The sequence below is a fragment of the Macadamia integrifolia genome, chromosome 3, assembly GCF_013358625.1.
Source record: "Macadamia integrifolia cultivar HAES 741 chromosome 3, SCU_Mint_v3, whole genome shotgun sequence".
Classification (NCBI taxonomy): domain Eukaryota; kingdom Viridiplantae; phylum Streptophyta; class Magnoliopsida; order Proteales; family Proteaceae; genus Macadamia; species Macadamia integrifolia.
In genome coordinates, this window is record NC_056559.1 from 20,968,455 (window position 1) to 20,986,661 (window position 18,207).

The window sequence follows — 18,207 nt, forward strand, 5'->3', positions numbered from 1 at the left end:
ACTCGGATGCCACACTAATGTTGTCATGGATCAGCTTCCCTTTTTGAAAAGCTCCCTGTTCTTCCGAAATGAGCCTGGGGAGAAATCTCTCTAAGCGCATAGCCAACACCTTAGAAATTATTTTGCAGAAAAAATTGCTCATACACAATGGTCGATACTTGTCCAGAGTCTCAGCTCCGTCCACTTTAGGGATCAGAATTAGGAAAGTATTGTTAACACCTTTAGGCATACGACTAGTCCTGAAGAAGGCTTTCACCGCATTACAAACATCACCTTCCACAATGCTCCAACACTTCCTGAAAAATTTTCCAGAGAAGCCGTCTGGGCCAGGAGAGCTTTCAGGATCAAGCGCCCAGACCGCCTTCATGATCTCTGCATTACCAGGAAGAGAGTCTAGATGAAATATGTCTACTTGTTGGAGAACCCTCGGAATGCTGTCCAAAAGATCAAGATGATCGACTGTTGGAGCATTTTTGTGAAATCCCTCATAGAATTCCACAATATACTCACCCAAATTAGTTTGCCCTTCCACAATTGACCCATCCTGTTTTTTGAGGGATCGGATAGTATTTCTATTTCTTCGCATTTTAGCAGATAGATGGAAAAACTTAGAATTTCTGTCCCCATAAGTCAACCACCTGAGTCTCGCCTTTTCTGCCCAAAGCTTTTCATGGTTCTCTTGCGCCTTGAGAAGAGCCGTTTTAGCATCAGCCTCCATTCGGAACAGTTGATCCGACAACCCATTACTGTCAATCTCCTCCTGGACGTGGTTGAGATTTTTCTTTGCCTCGTCGAGATCCCTTTCAAAATGGGGAAAGGTCTGTTTCGCCCAACCTTTTAACGCCCCTTTGAGCCGCTTGAGTTTAGACATTAGGGATAAAATAGGTGACCCTGGAACCCACTCCGCCCAGGATTCAGCTACAACCCTATCGAAGTCCTCATGATCCGTCCAAAAATTATTAAATCGAAAGGGGCAATTTGGAGGGCGCTGGCTGCTACTTGAGACCACAAGCAGAGGGGAATGGTCAGAGGCAAACCGAGGAAGGACCTGTTGAGAACAGTCCTGAAAAAAGGATATCCATTCTTCGTTACAAAAACCTCTATCCAGAACAGCACAGACATTACCTCGGCATCGATTGTTTGTCCAGGTGAATTTCCTGCCCATCGAGGGCACCTGAGATAGAAGACATGCGTCAACCATGGCTCCAAATTCTGCTGCCGACCCCAAACTGAAATTTCCTGGGCCACGTTTCTCATGAGATTGAAGGCATGCATTAAAGTCACCAATAACAGTCCAAGGAGTAGGAGTTTGAGGAGTATCAGCCACCAAATCCATCCATAAAGCTCTTCGCCCCGCCCTAAAGCTGCTAGCATGAACAAAGGAAATCTGGATATGGCTCATACCCCAATCCAAAGCAATTGTAACATGCTGTTCAGACTCAGAAACAGAAACAGGGACCTTCAAATTTCTTCTCCACAGGATCCATAGATTTGGAATTCTATTGAGCCTATTGTTATGAATAAAATCACTGTAAAAGCCTAGTTTATTAAAAAACAAATTGGGAAAGTCACAGGTACCTATCATCGGTTCTGCGATACACAGAAGGTCTGGATCCTTCTGAATAATCAACTCTCTCAAGGCCCGTCTTCCGACCGCCTTCTTGATGCCCCTAATATTCCAGAAAAGGACCTTCATCAAATCACTTATTTGTGGCATCCAGATGACCAGACATTGAAGTCTGCCCCAGCATTCCACCTTCATGCGCAGGTCTATTAGAGTTATCTTCCACATCTCGAAGAAAACTGTCAATTGCTGTCACTTCTTGGTGTTGGACTATCACCCTTCCTCCCACAATATGTGATGGAGACAAGTCTGAAACAACATGCTCAGGGCCCTCCCATTCATGATCGCGCCCTCCTCTGCCAGCGTGAGTCTTCCGGCAGCCTCCCCGTCTGCCAATGTTCACTGCTCTGTTCTTACGAGGCCTGAGAGTACGAGGCACAGGGGCCCTACCTGTGTTAGGAGCTTCAATCTCAGCGCCTTTCTGGTTTCTCTCTTCCCTGAAAGGATGAGAGTCATGTTCGGACAAGGAGCTTGCAGAGTCTGCTGGGTCGGATCCATATTCAGTTCCGCCCAATGGGTTGTCCACCATAGGACGGTCAATAAGTTGCTGGTCTACCTTGCTAGATGGAGGATTGCACTGCCCATGGGGTGAGCTGGCCTCAGAGCTGTTATCTTCCACCAAGTACTCCTTAGAACTTCCTTCAAAAAGTTGATTTGGAATGATCCCATTGCCACTTGGCAGATTCCCTTCCTTTTCAGAATTGTCTTCCAAGGGAAGGATGATTTCAAGATTCCCATGTATGCTATTAGGCGTAGACTGTCTTAAAATAGCAGCTCTTGAGAAGGAAAGAGATCCGTGCATTGGCTGAGCGGAGGATCTTCCAGCATTACTCACCATCTCCGCCGCGTCGCCGCCCTGCCAGGGGCCTTCATCCTGTCTTCCACCTTCTTCTTCACGAAACGTCTCACCATCTATGTGTCCTTCACGGTGCTGCACCTCTCTATTTGGTGCTTTCCGATGGCGGCAAGATTGCACATTATGACCCATTCTCTTACAATACCCGCACCTAAGCATGCCATCTTCATAGGAAATAATCTGTTTGAACCAGAAAATTTCCCCCGTTCCTGGTTGTCGTCTCTCCACTTGAATCTCCTCAGGCCTGCTTGCTCCCATTTCGATCTCCACTTGGACCCGAGCAAAAGATCCCATGGAAGCCGCTCGAGTACATCTATCTAGTGCAACAGGTCTCCCAGCAGCCTTAGCCATAGTGAGTAGAATCTTCTCATGCCAATATTCAAGAGGCAAATCGGGGAATCTGATCCATACGAGCTTAGTATTGATATTCTTCGCATGCACATCAAAGTCAGGCTTCCATCGCTGGAAACGGAGAACGTGACCAGCGACTCTCGTAAGGCTCCTTCGCCACAGTGCTGCCATGTCACCTTCCTTTTCAAATTTGAAGAGGATGTAACCCTTCCCCATCGGAGCCATCTTCACACCGCCTTTGAGGTTCCAGGTTTCTCTCGCCTCCTTGCGGATGTCATCCATAGATATGAATTTGAAATTTGCTCTGCCAATCAAAGCAAATCGGAAGCCCTGGAGGCGTTCCTCATAGGCATCTTGAGGAACAATTATCTTTGTATCAGTGCCCGCATGAATGGGGTCTGGCAAACTATCCACATCCGGCAGAGCTCTCCCCACCACGGAAGAATAAGAGCGTCTCCCTTCATCTCCAGCAGGAACCTTTGGGAGACCCTCCTCAGCCACATCCTGCTCAGCCGAGAGTGGTTCATTCATAGGATGCTCAGGCAGCTGATACAGTTCCTAAAACAGGGGAAACTGGGTATTAAGTAACCCCTTCACTGGATCAAGTTGGGATTTATTTTCTTTTCTATGTTTCTTTGAGCTGCTGATACACAAGCAGAGAATACACAAGCAGATCCGAATGAGATAGCTCGGATCTGCTCAGATCTGCTCGGATCTGCGCTGATCTGCTCAGATCTGCTCCCTCACCCTTCAGTTCTCTTCCACTGGAACCTCGTTCTCGGTTTCGTAGACACAAATCTGCTTAAGCCTTGAACGATGGCTGAGGAAAGGTGCCCAGACCTGCACGGATCTGCTCAGTTCACAGATCTTTGCCCCACTGATATCCTCTCTACCCGTCCTCCTCCAAACGCTTATAGGTTCAGTCGCCTTTGTCTTCTCAATGAACAGCAGCGGCGAAGAAAACTGTTAAACCCAGTAAGCAGCTCTGTCTTCTCGGCAGATCTTCTCCGATCACCCTCTTCTCAACAAAATCGCTTCAACTATTCGGCAAAGATTTCACTGAGAGGAAACAGTGAGGAGCAGCGACGTTTGTTGGTAGAGATTTCAGGGAGAGTAGCGAGACGGAGCAGCGGCGTTGGTCGGTAGAGCTTTCAGGGAGAGAAGCTTTCCTTCCTTGGCGCCGACCGCGCCGGTGGTTGTGTTTGGGTCCAATGCTACGAAGGAAAAAATAATTGTACATACCATCTACCTCGAACAGAGACACGGGGGAACAAATTCAATTGCTGATTTTCTTTCCAAGTCTACAGTTCGGTTTGAGACCTCAACCCCAGTGTCAGCTTGGTCGGCTTTGGTGAAGATGGACCTTGAGATGGATGCTTCGGGTTGTCCTAGATTCATGATGACTTAAAGTCTTTTGTCTTTATTTTTGTATGGGTGTTGGGCCTTGGTTTCCTTTCTCTGCTGATGGCAATGCCGAAAGTGTAGTAGGATTTCCATCTCAATTTCCCTTTGCCTGTTTGGGGTTATTCTATGACTTCTTTCAGTTTGTATGGTTCTTTATTTTTTTTCTTTTTCTATTTTAACACATAAGATTTCTAGTGAAAAAAAAGTATTCCATCTCTTATTTTTCCCTAAATTAGTGGTTTTCTTTCCTTTTGGCTTTCCTAAACGATTATTGATCGGACTTTATATATAGTTGATTTTTGGCTTATGGTAAGTGACATTGCATAATGGTTTGATTTTGTTATTTCTATTTTGTTTCAACTTATATTTTTTCAATGTTGCTTTGCTTTATTTGGTACCAAGCTTCTTTTTATAATACTTGGTGGTGATGAGTTGAATCCGTGGCTTATGTGGCTCACTTGAGATCAGTTTGGTTTCTCTTGTATCATATAATATGACTTGGTTTTTCACTCATTTAACTTTGCTAAGAATATATATCAAGGTTTTTAAAATTGATTTGACTTAGTAGTTGTTTCGGCATTACATATACATGTTGTGATACTCACTTGCTAATTTTCCTTTTTACAAAGATAGCCTGAAATGTAATAATATTTTTCTGTATCATAAATAAGTTCTCCGATCCTAATGTTTTGTTATTGAAGACTTGGTTCGTTTGTCTTATACTTTCTGTATCAATATTTCCTCTCGCTTTCTAATCCTATTCTCTTTATGTATGTTAGCGTTCTCCCTTGTCGACAGCCATGCTGAAGGTGGGGGTTTCGATTAGTTGATTTGATTTATTGTTTCTGGATTTTCTAGGTTGTTCTCTTCCTTCTTTCTTCTTTTATTAATATACATGATCCTTTAGCTGAAAAAAGTACATTCTCAAATTAAAATTTTAAAATTTGGGTAGTCATGTTACATCCCAATGGAATTCTGGATCTGTTTTTCATTTGGACTAATTATCATGTTGGTTTCAAGCGGCAAACTATTATCCCTGTTGAGAATTTTTTTATATTTTTATTTCAGAGTTTTTTTTTTTTTGGGTGGCAATTCTCATCTCCTTAACGTGTTGTCTTTTCAAATTAAAATGTTAAAAAGATTGGGATTTATAGACCGGGCTGAAAAATGTCTGAATGATGCAAGATCAAATTAATCATGCTTATAAACTAGTGGCTAGACCGATCTATAAGAAGCCATACTCGGAGTATCAAAATCGGATTGATTTTGGCCGAAACAAGAAGAAAGACTCGATATCTAAGTCTCTGATTAGGCTGCATCTTTTTAACATCTCAGATGTCAAAAGAACACCTTCATCAGATTTTTAAAATTGCACCTTTACCAGACTTTAGAGTCTGACCACCGTTTGAGCACACCTAGAGTGGTACAGCACATCTCCCTCTTTATTGTCTGCAGCAACCACCAAAGCATCTATCACTGCCACCTCTTGTAGAAACCAAACAGAAGAGGAACCCATCACCTTCATCTCTTTTGACATTCTTCCAGATTGAGACGAAACTGGGATAGCCACTCGACCACCCCTGATGTTGATTCTCCTCCCTCCACGATTTCTGCCAGACTGTAGACCACAGACCAAGCACCTCCCGCTTTTAATTTCTGTAGTAGTTGTTGCTGCTATTTAATTTGCTTTTCATTTTTCTATTTTCTTCCAATTTTTCTTCTTTGTTTGATGCCATTCTGAGCTGTACAGTTGTGATGATCATCTTAATTTGTTGCTCATGGTATCCTCTACTAGTTGGAAAGAACGGTTGGGAGCTTCATTCAATGGCCACGGATGAAGGACTTGATGATTGCCAAATGGACAACGAGGACATCAAGAAATTGGCGGTGTCCATTGAGGGAAAACTAGAAGAGATCAGTTACTTGCAATCCCATTATGATATATACCGAGTTCCCAGGCAGCTTCACAAGCTAAGTCCAGAAGCCTACACACCTCACTCAGTCTCAATTGGCCCTTTGCACCATGAAGAGGAACATTTACGGACTATGGAAACACATAAGTTGCGCTATTTAAAGCGTCTTCTAAATCGACAACCTACAAAGAAAACCTTAGATGTTTACGTCAAAGGTGTGAGTAAATTGGAAAATAAAGCTCGGAACTGTTATTCAGATGTTGGCTTCGAAAAAGATGATTTTGTAAAGATGATGGTGATGGATGGTTGCTTTATACTTGAGTTCTTCCTGACAAATCTGAAAAAGGAGGAGGATCATTTAAGATCAAATACTTCATGGTTTTGGGAAATTATGTATGACTTGATGAAGCTTGAAAATCAGATTCCCTTGTTTGTTCTCGAGCATTTACATGGCCTAATCTTTGATTTTCATGAAGTGTGGGCCCAATTCAATTTTTGTTATCATATCTATGTGACGTTCTTAAAACTCTTTGCACCAGGATTCCATGCCCCAATCATTGATAGTGAAGAACTAAAATCATTACCATTTCCAAGGGGCGGGCCAAAGCATATTCTTGATCTTTTAAGATACGTCCTCGTTCCGCCATCATCTCAGAGGACGATGGAACCTGGTGGAGAGATTTTGCCGCTTACATGTTGTGCCTCAAATCTTAAGAGGGCTGGTGTCAAGTTTCGGAAGAGGGAGTATTCTCAATATTCAAAGACGTATTTATTCGACATAACCTTCGACATGGACAATGGAGTATTGACAATCCCAACTATCGAGCTCAATGATGCCACAGAACTCATCCTTAGAAACCTTACTGCCTTTGAACAAGGTCAAAATTGTATAGAATATTTTACAAGCTATGCACACTTCATGGATGGTCTCATTGATGCTGTCAAAGACGTCGAGTTGCTACAGCAGAAGGGAATTATTATAAACATCCTTGGCAGCGCAGAAGAAGCGGTGAATTTATTTAACAACATTGGCAAAGGTATTTCCCCCAGGAATCCCATTTTCTCTAGTGTTATCAAGGATTTGGAGAACTATCACAATAAATCATGGAATAAAAGGAAGGCAAATTTGAAGCAGAACTATTTCAACACGCCATGGGCATCAATTTCAGTCGGTGCTGCGGTGTTCCTCCTCATCTTGACGATCATACAAACTGTTTGTTCCATCTTACAACTTAAACCATGAACAAGTACTTAATCTGTCATGTATCTATTTATATATTAGATGGTTGTTGTGATGTAATCTCGCTTGCTTTCCCTTTTTTTTTTTATTAAGATGATCTGAGATGTAATAATATTGTCAATCATAAAAACTCAATCCGTGTTCCTTAAGAATCAACCTCAACTATGAAACAATCCAATTAATCCTCATAATTGAGGTTATATCACTACTATTGCACTCATTAACTGTGCTACTTAAGGATAACAAGAACCAATGGGAATAGAAAAACGAAGATGAGATATAATTGTTAATCATTCAAACATATTTTCCAATACTCACATATCTTGGTCATTAATTTAAGTGCCTAACAAGAAAAGACACAACCTTTAACAAATCTTTTAAAAATAAAATAATATTTTTAAATCTTCTATTTTAAACTTATTTATAATTTCAATCTTCCATATTATTCAAAATATTTAAAATAATTACAAATTTAATTGGGAATATTAGAAATAATAGGAAACATTGTAGATGTCTATTGGACTTGAATCTATACTAAGTTTGATATGACATATTACAAAGTACAAGTGAAGTCAAATTTCTTGAACCTCTCTTCATTGGTGTGGTTGACTAACCCACTAGTCAAGTCCTTCCAATCGACCCTTGCAACATCGCTTTTAAGGACGTGAATATTTTTCACAGTTCTTCTCCACATCTCAATTTTATGGAAATTTTGATAATTTGCCTTTAAAATTATCATCAATAGACGACCTCATTTCCTATGTTAAAAGGGGATGAGATGAAAAAACTGAAATCTTAAAGAGATGAATCAGTCAATACATAGTTGTTTTATTGGTTGGACGATGTGAACCAACAAAGTCATTTTGAATATTGAAAGACACTAGAAAAGGCATACAAATTAATTAATGCGAACCAATCCAATCAAGTTTAGTACTAATGGTGTGTCTTGGAAGAAAGCTGGGAGCTCGCTATCCCATTTTGTTTTACTTCTCGAAATCATGAAGCCATCCTCAGAGGCACTCACTCCTCTCAGGATTCGGAGGAAAAAGCTAGTTGCTTGAGCTACTTCGAGCAGCACGATCGCCATATTATATGGTGATTGATATGGATGTCAAAAAATCGCTCAGTTCTCATCCTTCTGGCTCATGCTGCTGGCTCCACCACCATTTCTACTTCTTCTAACTCTAGTTATTATCGTCGTTGTCCTCATTTTTCTTGCCTTATTAACCTATGACATTTCCAAAATCATCCCCTACTCTGTAATTCCTCTCTTGTCTCTAAGAAATAATATTCTAGGGTTTCTCCATCAATGATTCCCTCTGGTCTTTCGTTTCATGTGAAAAAATTAAACAATTTCAAGAGACCAATATATAAGGAATAAATGTTGTTTTTTGTTGGTGGGAATTGTTGAAGAGGGAAAGAGATATTGCGGAAATACGTCTCGCAGTAACCGACACGTAAGGAAAAGACAAATAAGAAAAAAATAAAGATGTATAAACACAGGATTTACGTGGTTCAGCACAGTTGCTTATATCCACGGGGCAATCTCACGGGATTCACTTCACTAATATGAGAAAAATTACAATACACACCCCCTCACTCACAATACCATATGTGGGATGTATTTTTGCAAAAATTGGTATCCGATCTTAAGGTTGAAAAGCTTTGTTAGCACGAGATCGGCATCAATGTACGTTTTTTTACTTTGCGGTATAACTACTTCAATTTCTACAAAGTTTGAGGTGGCAAATTCTACGGATTAAATTATCCGTTGTGAAAGCTGAAAATGCAAGCAGTGTTGGAGAAGAGGGGAGAGCACCGGCCATGGTCGATACAACCCGTTACCTACCATGCTGGCTGAATTTGAAATGGAGAAGTTCGAGGCAGCTACAAAACTGACTACGGCACATAAAATGTGCTAAAAAACACCCTTCCCATTGCCTATAAATAAGGAGGAAGGGAGAGGTGTTTAAACACAAAATAGAAACAACCAATAACGGGATTTCACAAGTACTAGTGTTCTTGAGTTGGGTTTGGGTTTCACTAGTAGGAGTTCTTTGGGTGTATACTCTTTGTATTTGATCTCTTTTGGGATTTAGTGAGAGTCATAGTGTGGGTGAGTTTCTTTGTTGGGTGGGTCCCACATACAATGTTGTGAGTGAGGGGGTGTGCATTGTAATTTTCCATGTATTAGTGAAGTGAGCTCCATGAGATTGCAGTGTGGATATAGGCAACAGTGTAACAGTGTCGAACTACATAAATCCTATGTCTATGCATCTTTATTTTTTTTTTTTCTCATATTTATCTTTATTACATTCTTCAATTCCGTAAATGCCAATTAGTACGAGACACATTTCCACAACAAGAGATTCGGCTGTGAGAGAGAGAGAGAGAGAGAGAGAGAGAGAGAGAGAGAGAGAGTGAACAAAATGTCTATGTCAAAATAAATGATTTTTAAGCATATATGATATGTATTGAAGCAATTAGTAATTTAAGATGATTATTAAATATTAATTTTTAAATTTTAAATAATGATAAATAATTATGGTATTTTTTTAGATAATCAATGGTTAAATGCTACCTCTGTGAGAGAGAGAGAGAGAGAGAGAGTCTTAAGAGAATGGTAAGTCCAAATAGAAGGTAAGGATGCTCCTTCTTAAGTCTAAGAAAGCATGAGTTTGGTTATCTCCTTGGGACCTGCAAAAGAGAAACGAAGCCAACATAAAGATAATAGAAAACATAGACCTCATAAAAAATCCACAAATATATTTAATATATTAGCAAACCATGAAGTAGGGATGGTTCTGTCCCATGTTAAGACAATTGTAGAACAATATGCATTACTCCTTCCAATTTGTAACCGACCATTTTAGCAGTATCATGGTGGTTTACTTGGACTATGATTCCAAGTTCTATCAGTTTAGCAGTATCAAGGTGGTTTACATGGACTATGATTCCATGTTCAAGTAAGAAGGCTGTCATTCTCTTTTGAAGTTTTTGGGCCAGTTGCTTAGTTGCGAAAAGGTGCTTGTCTTGCAAACACCCGTTATAAACTGCCGGATAACCACCTTTACCAATCAATTTTTTTGCCCAGTGAAAGAGGAAAGAAAGAGAGATAAATACTATAATAAGAAAACAAATCAAATCCATAAACCAAAGACTAATACTATTAAAATTATGGAATTCAATTTCTAGAAAAGATTACCACCCAGAGCTGAAATTTAGTCGCAGTATGTACTTCTGAAAGCATGAAGTGCTTCCAAGATAATTTTAGATGTTGAAAATCAGTTTCTTCAGGTGCATTGATTTGTTGGGCACTATTTTTCTCAAACATTTCTACCTTTATCTCCTTTTCCACATCTACAGTTGCTAGATTTAACAAAAGAGCATTCTAAATTGAATAGAGTATTTTAGCCCCTTAAGAATTTCTAAAGTGAGAAGAATGTCGTCATAATAATTCATAGAATTGAAAAGACATGGAAAGAGATCAACCATATAGGTTGCCTATAAGTTGAAACTATCGATGCAGATTAAGGCATAGGATAGGGTGAAATGATACTCATATTTGCAATGGTGAAACTTAATTCTTAGATGAAAACTAAATTTCCTTGTTGAGATAGTCAGCTCCTCACAGCTTTTTCAAAATCAAGGGAAAGGGGAGCTAAGGGTTGGGGCACTCCAATCAACCCCTCAAAGCTTTTCCAAAATAAAGGGAAAGAGGGAGAGGGGGAAAAAAAAAACGAAGGAATTGGGACACTCCAATCTTCATCTTTTTTTTTTTTGGCTAAAAATTCATTGTATTAAGAAGAAAGAAAGAATGTACAAAAAGAACTAGTACCACCATCATACAAAAATAGACTAAGAAAAAAGAGACCAACCCACCTTCAGCATTGCCATCAGTAGGGAAAGGCCCCCTAAAAACTTAGTCTAACAAAAATCCAAAAAGTTCAGGAATCAAAATCTTGGATGCTAGACAGCATCAAAGTCCAATTCCATTGAGACCAACCAAGGCCATGCTTACACTGGATACGACACTTCAAATCTAGCTGATGATTTAGCTAAGAAATCGACAATCACATTTGCTTCCCGATAGCAATGCGTCACTTCCAATTTATTGAATTCATTAAAGGTAAAAGACCCCTCTATCGTTGCTGAGCAAACCATGGAACCAAACCTTTAGAAATAAGGATCACCACTCAGCAAAGTCGCATTCAATCCAAAGGTTCTGAAAACCATGCATCTTTGCCTGTTCAAGACCAGTAATCACCGCCAAGAATTCTGCTTCAAAATATGTTCTGATACCGACATATTCTCTGTAGTTCAGGAGACTCTCTCCCTTCTCATTTCTAAAAATGCCACCTGCTTTGGCCTTCCCTGGATCACCCAAGGAGCATCTATCAATGTTTAGCTTGATCCATCCTAGAAATGGAAGACACTAGTGCACTTCAACAATCTCTCTACGTGTGCATGTTACTCGAGGAATTTCCATTCTTCTAGCACATAACAGGTCCGAGATAGAAATAGGCTTCCCAAGATGAACACTGAAAAACATACCAATTTCTCCTTTAACCCTCGCAAAAATATGTTTATAATTAAGAGCCACACCATCGTGATATCTAGCATTTCTCTCCATCCAGACAGCATACAGAACAAGAATAAAGCCACAGAGCTACACCTTTGAAAAAATTATGGACTTTGCTTTCCGTTTCCACCATGCTAAAATGTCCGCCATCCTATCAAGAGCCTGCCACCTGATACCCAGTAAATCACAAAAAGAATTCCACAGGGCCTGGGTATACTCACAATGAATAAACAGGTGAAGGATGGATTCTTCTACTCAACCACACAAACCGCACCTAGAAGGCATTATCACACCCTTTCAACGCACCACCTCATCCGTCGACAAGGAATTTCAAAGAAGCATTAGGGAAGCACCACTCACCATTTTGAATAAAATCTACCAAGCGCAGATTCTTCCCTATGAACATTTCCTACTCCAAATTAGAAGACTCCGCTAGAGAAGAGTTTTCTAACCATCTATCTGTCCAGAACATGATTTTTTTCCCATTTCCTACCATCCATCTTTCCATGTCCAACACAAATTGTCACACCCTTTTCAGCCCTGGCCAAATGGAGGAAGACTTGTACCCTTTCCTAAGAGAGTCGTCTTTCTGAACAAACATTGCTCTAAAAAATTTGCTCATAATATTGTCTTCATATTTGATCTGCCAAGCAAGTTTGCTGAAACAAGCTTCATTCACATCTCTCAATTTTCTGATACCCAAGCCTCCCTTGTCCTTGGGCTTACAACTGTCCTCTTATGTAATCACAATTTTTTTCTGCACCTCCATTTGACTTGACCAAATAAAGTTTCTCATCCACCGCTCTACAATTTTAATAATGGATTGAGGCAACCAATAAACCACAAAATTATGGATAGGGATGCTTGAAATTACTAATCGAACCAACTCCACGCGACCAGCCATCGAGAGAATCTTCCCTTTCTAGGCGGTCAATCTGCATTTAATCTTATCCATCAAAGGTAAGAGGTGATTTTTTTTCACTCTTCCCTTGAAGATCTCTACACCCAAATACCTTGTAGGAGATTTTGAGGTCTGAATTCCCAGACAATTACTAATAAAGTGTTTCCTATGGGGGCGACTTTCCCAAAGAAGGCTTTGCATTTATCGAGATTAACATGTTGGCCAGAGCACTCTTGATATTTTGATAAAAATAAATGCAGATTTTTAACATACTTAATTGACGCATTCATGAAAATGAAAATATCGTCCATATATAGTAAATGAGTTGGGGTACAGGCACCTCTTGGACCCAATAGCGACTTTATGGATCCTTCCGAGACCATTTTATTTAATCCTCTGCAAAGCCATTCCTCAGTTAAAATAAACAAAATGGGAGATAGCGGATCACCTTGATGAAGACCACGGTCCACACCAAAAAACCCCACTGGACCTCCATTTATTAAAATCGAAATCCTTGAAGATGAGAGAATTTCTTGGATCCAAGAAATCCATTTTCGAGGAAATCCGAACTTCCCAAGTACGACAAAGAGAAATTCCCAGGATAGGGAATCGTAGGCTTTCTATACATCGACCTTGAGACCCATCCTGCCTCCCCTGACAGTGGTATACATCAGATTAGCCAATTCTGAAGCAAGGCTAATATTTTCTAATATTATCTTCCCCCTTTGAAACGCCCCTTGTTCCTTCAAAATCAGCATGGGAAGGAGGATTGCAACTCTACTTGCCATGATCTTCGTAACACCTTACAGAAATAATTTCCCAAGCAAATAGGCCTATACTTGTCGAGAGTAGTAGCCCCCACCACCTTGGGGATAAGAGAGAAAAAAATTCACACCCTTTGGAAGGACTCCCCATCTGAAGAAATACGCTACGGCCCTGCAAAAATCACCTTCAACAATGCGCCATACCCGCCTAAAGAATTTCCCTGAGAAGCCGTCAGGTCCAGGGGAGCTATCTGGGTCCAAATCCCAAACCGCTTTTTTTATTTCCTCTGAAGATGGTTCAACCTCCAAATAAAGAGCATCATCGTCTGAAATCACGCAGGGAATACAATCCAGCAACTAAGGGTGAGGTGAAGTGTGGGATAAGCTGTGAAACTCTTCATAATAATTGGAAATATATGAAGACAATTGCTGCTGGTCGTTCATCCACTCCCCATCAGCATTCTGCAAAGTGCGGATTTGATTGCAAGCCTATCGCATTTTCACTGATAGGTGGAAGAACTTTGAATTTTTGCCCCCGTCTTTCATCTACCTCTGCTTTGCTTTTTGAGCCCATAGATTGTCCTGCAACTGGGTGGCTTTCAATAAAGCCATTTTGGCATTTGCCTCGTGGCCAAAAAGATCATCGAACATCCCTGTAGCCTTAATTTCTTGATGAACTGAATTCAGGTGATCGGAAGCTTTCTTTACTTCTTCATCAATGTTAGGAAAATTATTTCTCGCCCAAGGCTTGATAAACAACTTAACCTGCTTAAGTTTCTGAGAAAGAATATGAATAAGATTTCCAGATATTTCCTTGTTCCACACATCCTGAATTACATTATCAAAGTGTTCATGCTCCATCCAAAAATTATGAAATCTAAAAAAGATATTACCTGGTCTGGGGATCGCATTTGACACAACTAGAATAGGAGCATGATCAGAGGAGGATCTTAGGAGAACCCGTTGGAGAATATTTTTAAACATATCCAGCCATTTACTGTTGCAAAAGCTTCGATCAAGGACCGCAGCAACATTACCTCACCGACGGTTGTTAGTCCAGGTAAACTTCTTACCCTACGAGGGCACTTGCACCAACATACAAGTATCCACCATAGATTGGAACTCTGCAGCGGAGCTTGCATTAAATCTCCTTGGACCCCTTTTCTCGTTGGAAAGAAGAGTAACATTGAAATCGCCTGTCACTAACAAAGGAAGATTAGGATTCACCACCAAACCCAACTCCATCCAAAGCTCTCTACATTTGACCTTAAAACAGTTCGCATGCACAAAGGTCAAACCCACACTATTCCCTAACCAATTCACCGTGATTGATAATTGCTGGTCAGACACCGAGATGGCCGAGGGGCGAGACATTCCTTGCTTCCAAATGACCCATAGATTAGGGACCTTGTCCACACGGAGGTTGTGAATGAAATCAGCCTCGAACCCTAATTTGTTAAAGAACAAAAAGGGCAATTTACTTTCACTGATCAGTGGCTCCGCCACACAAACAACATCAGGAGAATGTTCTCAAAGAAAAAATGATAAGGCTCTCAAACCAGCAACCTTCTTCGCACCTCTGATATTCCAAAAGAGGACTTTCATTGGAAACAATGAATTAATTGGTGTTGCCAGACTTATTAGTCTGACCTGCTTTTTTCCTTTTTTTGTTGCCTCCTTTAGAAGAGCCAACAATTCCCTTTTCACGGGCATAAAGAGCATTGTCTATCTTCTTCATCTCCTGATAATGTGAGGTAGCTTTACCATCCCTTCTGGATAAGACAGGGAAGTTAGTGAGTTGCGAACCCCCATTCTCTGGCGAGGCTCGAGTGGAAGAAGCGGTTCTACCTCCCCTCATCGAAGAAAATGCTCTCCACAACCTCAGGTGGACACGCCCTTTCTTATTGGCCTGGGTGGGAATTCCCTGACAACAGAAACGTCCTCCTCCATCTCGTTTTCCTCCAAGTTCTCTGTGGAATCAGACGAACTCTCATCACCCGATGGGTCTTCACTATCCACTTCTTCTGAATCCGACCCGGATCCAGCCACATGATCATTCAAATTTGAATTTGAGGGGCGGACAGGGATATCTTCAAAACTCGTTGAGATGGAGTTTCCTAAAAGGGCAGGATTGTTTGCCAAAGAATCCAAGACAATAAGAATATCTCCCTCCTTCTCAGCGTTCTGATTGGCCTCCAATCTTCATCTTAAACAGAGGAATTAATATATAAACCAACAATGACACCATCCAACATTTCAACTTTTTTGCTCCATGTCCCATGCCAAAACAGAGAAACTCACCTTAACAGACAGCTCCGAACATCGTACTGACTGCAATTCCGAAGAAAAACAACAGAGATTAGCAGCAAGGTTTAAGGAAAAAAATAAAAAGGTCTTTCGTTTACCTCTAAACTCGGTATTGGGGCTTCCGTTTAAATCCATGCTTTGCCATTTTGTTGAATAGCCTTGATTAAGAAAATAAATAAATAAACTGAAATCTCTCTTGCAGAATCTGAACCTGTGTTAGGGTGGGGTTTCTGATTTGTATGAGAGAATATAAAAGAAATCAAGAACTCACAAATCCAAGCCGAGGGAGAAGAGCGACTTTGAGGGGATCACTCCTTTCCCTTTCAATTTTGCTTCATCCAAATTTCAGTATATAAACAGTGAAGGACATTCAAAAACCCTAATATAAGAAAACATAAAACCTAGGTGGAGAGAGATACCAGAGAGAGAGAGAGTAGAAGAGATGAGGACAAATCCCTACCAGAATCGGAGCACTCTTCTTGGTCGGTGCTACTTCGCATAACACCATTACACTAGACAACGAATAGAGGGCTTCACGTCCCTATAAAAGAGAGAGCAAATGGTAGGGCTTTGAGGATGTTCTGGTTCGCTCTTGATTGAGTTCTGAATGTTTTAGTTGAAGGTGGGAGAGAGATAAATCTTATAGAGGGTTTCACGACCCATAAAAGAGAGAGCGTCTTTGTTTTTTTTGGTAAGGATAAAAGAGAGAGCGTCGGCAGAAAAGGAAAGTTGAGACAGTTATGGAAAAATAATTTATATATTAATATATATTAATTAAAATATATTGTTTCTTTCATAATAAAGATATATATTTACCAAATTAATCTTCATAAAGATTTTTGAAGATATTTTGAATAGTGGGTATTTAAATAAACAAGAAGGGTAATGAGAGGGAGAGGGAGATAATTATGGTAGTGGATAATTATGAATTATGAAGGTTTTTTTTTTTTTTTTTTTTTAATTCGCCCCCACGTTTAGGGAGGAGAGAGTGAGAGTAGGGGTGTCAATGGGTCGGTCCGGCTTGGTTTCGGTCCGGGTTGAGTGGGTTTCAGTGTGGGAAGGCTGAAATCGAAACTGAACCAATAAGGAAATTCTGGTTTCGGTGCGGTTTGGTTTTGGTTTGTCTTTGGTTTCTTAAATCAGTTTGTAACCGGGTTGGTTTTGGTTTTTGGTCTAGTTTAGATTCGACTTTCAATTCAAATGTATACAAAACTATGCAAATTTTGATTTTTTAATGAATTTTGGAGTGTTTCGGTTTCTTACCGGTTTGGTTTCAGTTTCGGTCTGGGTTTTGAGCCGATTTCGGTTTGGTTTTGGGTTCATCCGATTTTCGGTGTTGTTCGGTTTGGTTTGGGGTTGCAATACTCCAAACCGAACCGAACCGAACCAATAAGGCTTTGGTTCGGTTTGGTCCGTGCTCTTACCGGTTCGATCCGGCCAGTTTTACCGGTTCGATTTAGGGTTTGCCACCCCTAAGTCAGAGAGAGGGAGATTATTGACAGGTTTCTTTTCTTAAATTCTCCCCTACGTTTAAGGAAAAGAGTGAGAGAGAGAAAGAGGGGGATATATAACTATGAATTATGGATTTTTTTTTTTTAAATTCTCCCCCACGTTTAGGGAAGAGTGTGTGTGAGAGAGAGATTCAGAGATAATTATGGATAGTGGAATTATGGAAAGAATTTTTTTTTCATAATAATTTTTTAGTCGTAATTTAAGTTGTAAATGTGGGCATTTAGGTCAGATGATAAAATTTGCCACAAAACACAAGTACGTTCTTTTATAGAGTACATCGATATATATCAATAGTAAATTACAAAAAAAAAAAAGCATGAACAAATACAAACTCGAGAAGTGAGCCCCCACCTTCAGCATTGTCATTAGCAGGAACTCACCATCGCTATCTCAAAAGCCTATATTGGGATCTTGTCGTTGCATCTCGTGCGAACTCACTGGAAATACTCCTGGGCAAGGAAACCATTATAGATGAACTTTGGGTTTTTGCTGCCTCCTTTGCCAAGAAATCAACAATTGGGTTCATTTCCTAAAGTGATTAGCCCACTTATGAGCTACAAGCCATGAAATATATCTATTTTGAAACAGGATCACTACTACAATAGAGTCTGATTCAATTCTTCAAAACCCCCAAATCTCTAGCATATTGAATACTTTTTATGATGCTCTATATCTCAGCCACAAAATTTGTCTCTACACCCAAGTTCATCTTAAAGTTCAACATTATTTTCCCCTCACTATCTCTAAAACCCC

At 40.3% G+C, this 18,207-nt stretch overlaps 1 protein-coding gene across 1 annotated transcript in view; it reads left to right on the top strand.

Moving 5' to 3' along the window:
• The window catches only part of LOC122074230, a 22,997-nt gene extending 15,441 nt beyond the window's left edge, over positions 1 to 7,556 (top strand). Inside the window, exons 4-5 of the mRNA XM_042639078.1 lie at positions 5,015 to 5,044; positions 6,031 to 7,556. Coding sequence (XP_042495012.1) covers positions 5,015 to 5,044; positions 6,031 to 7,391 — 1,391 coding nt within the window. The 3' untranslated portion in view covers positions 7,392 to 7,556. The remainder of the gene's footprint in view (positions 1 to 5,014; positions 5,045 to 6,030) is intronic.
• The last annotated feature ends 10,651 nt before the right edge of the window (positions 7,557 to 18,207 follow it).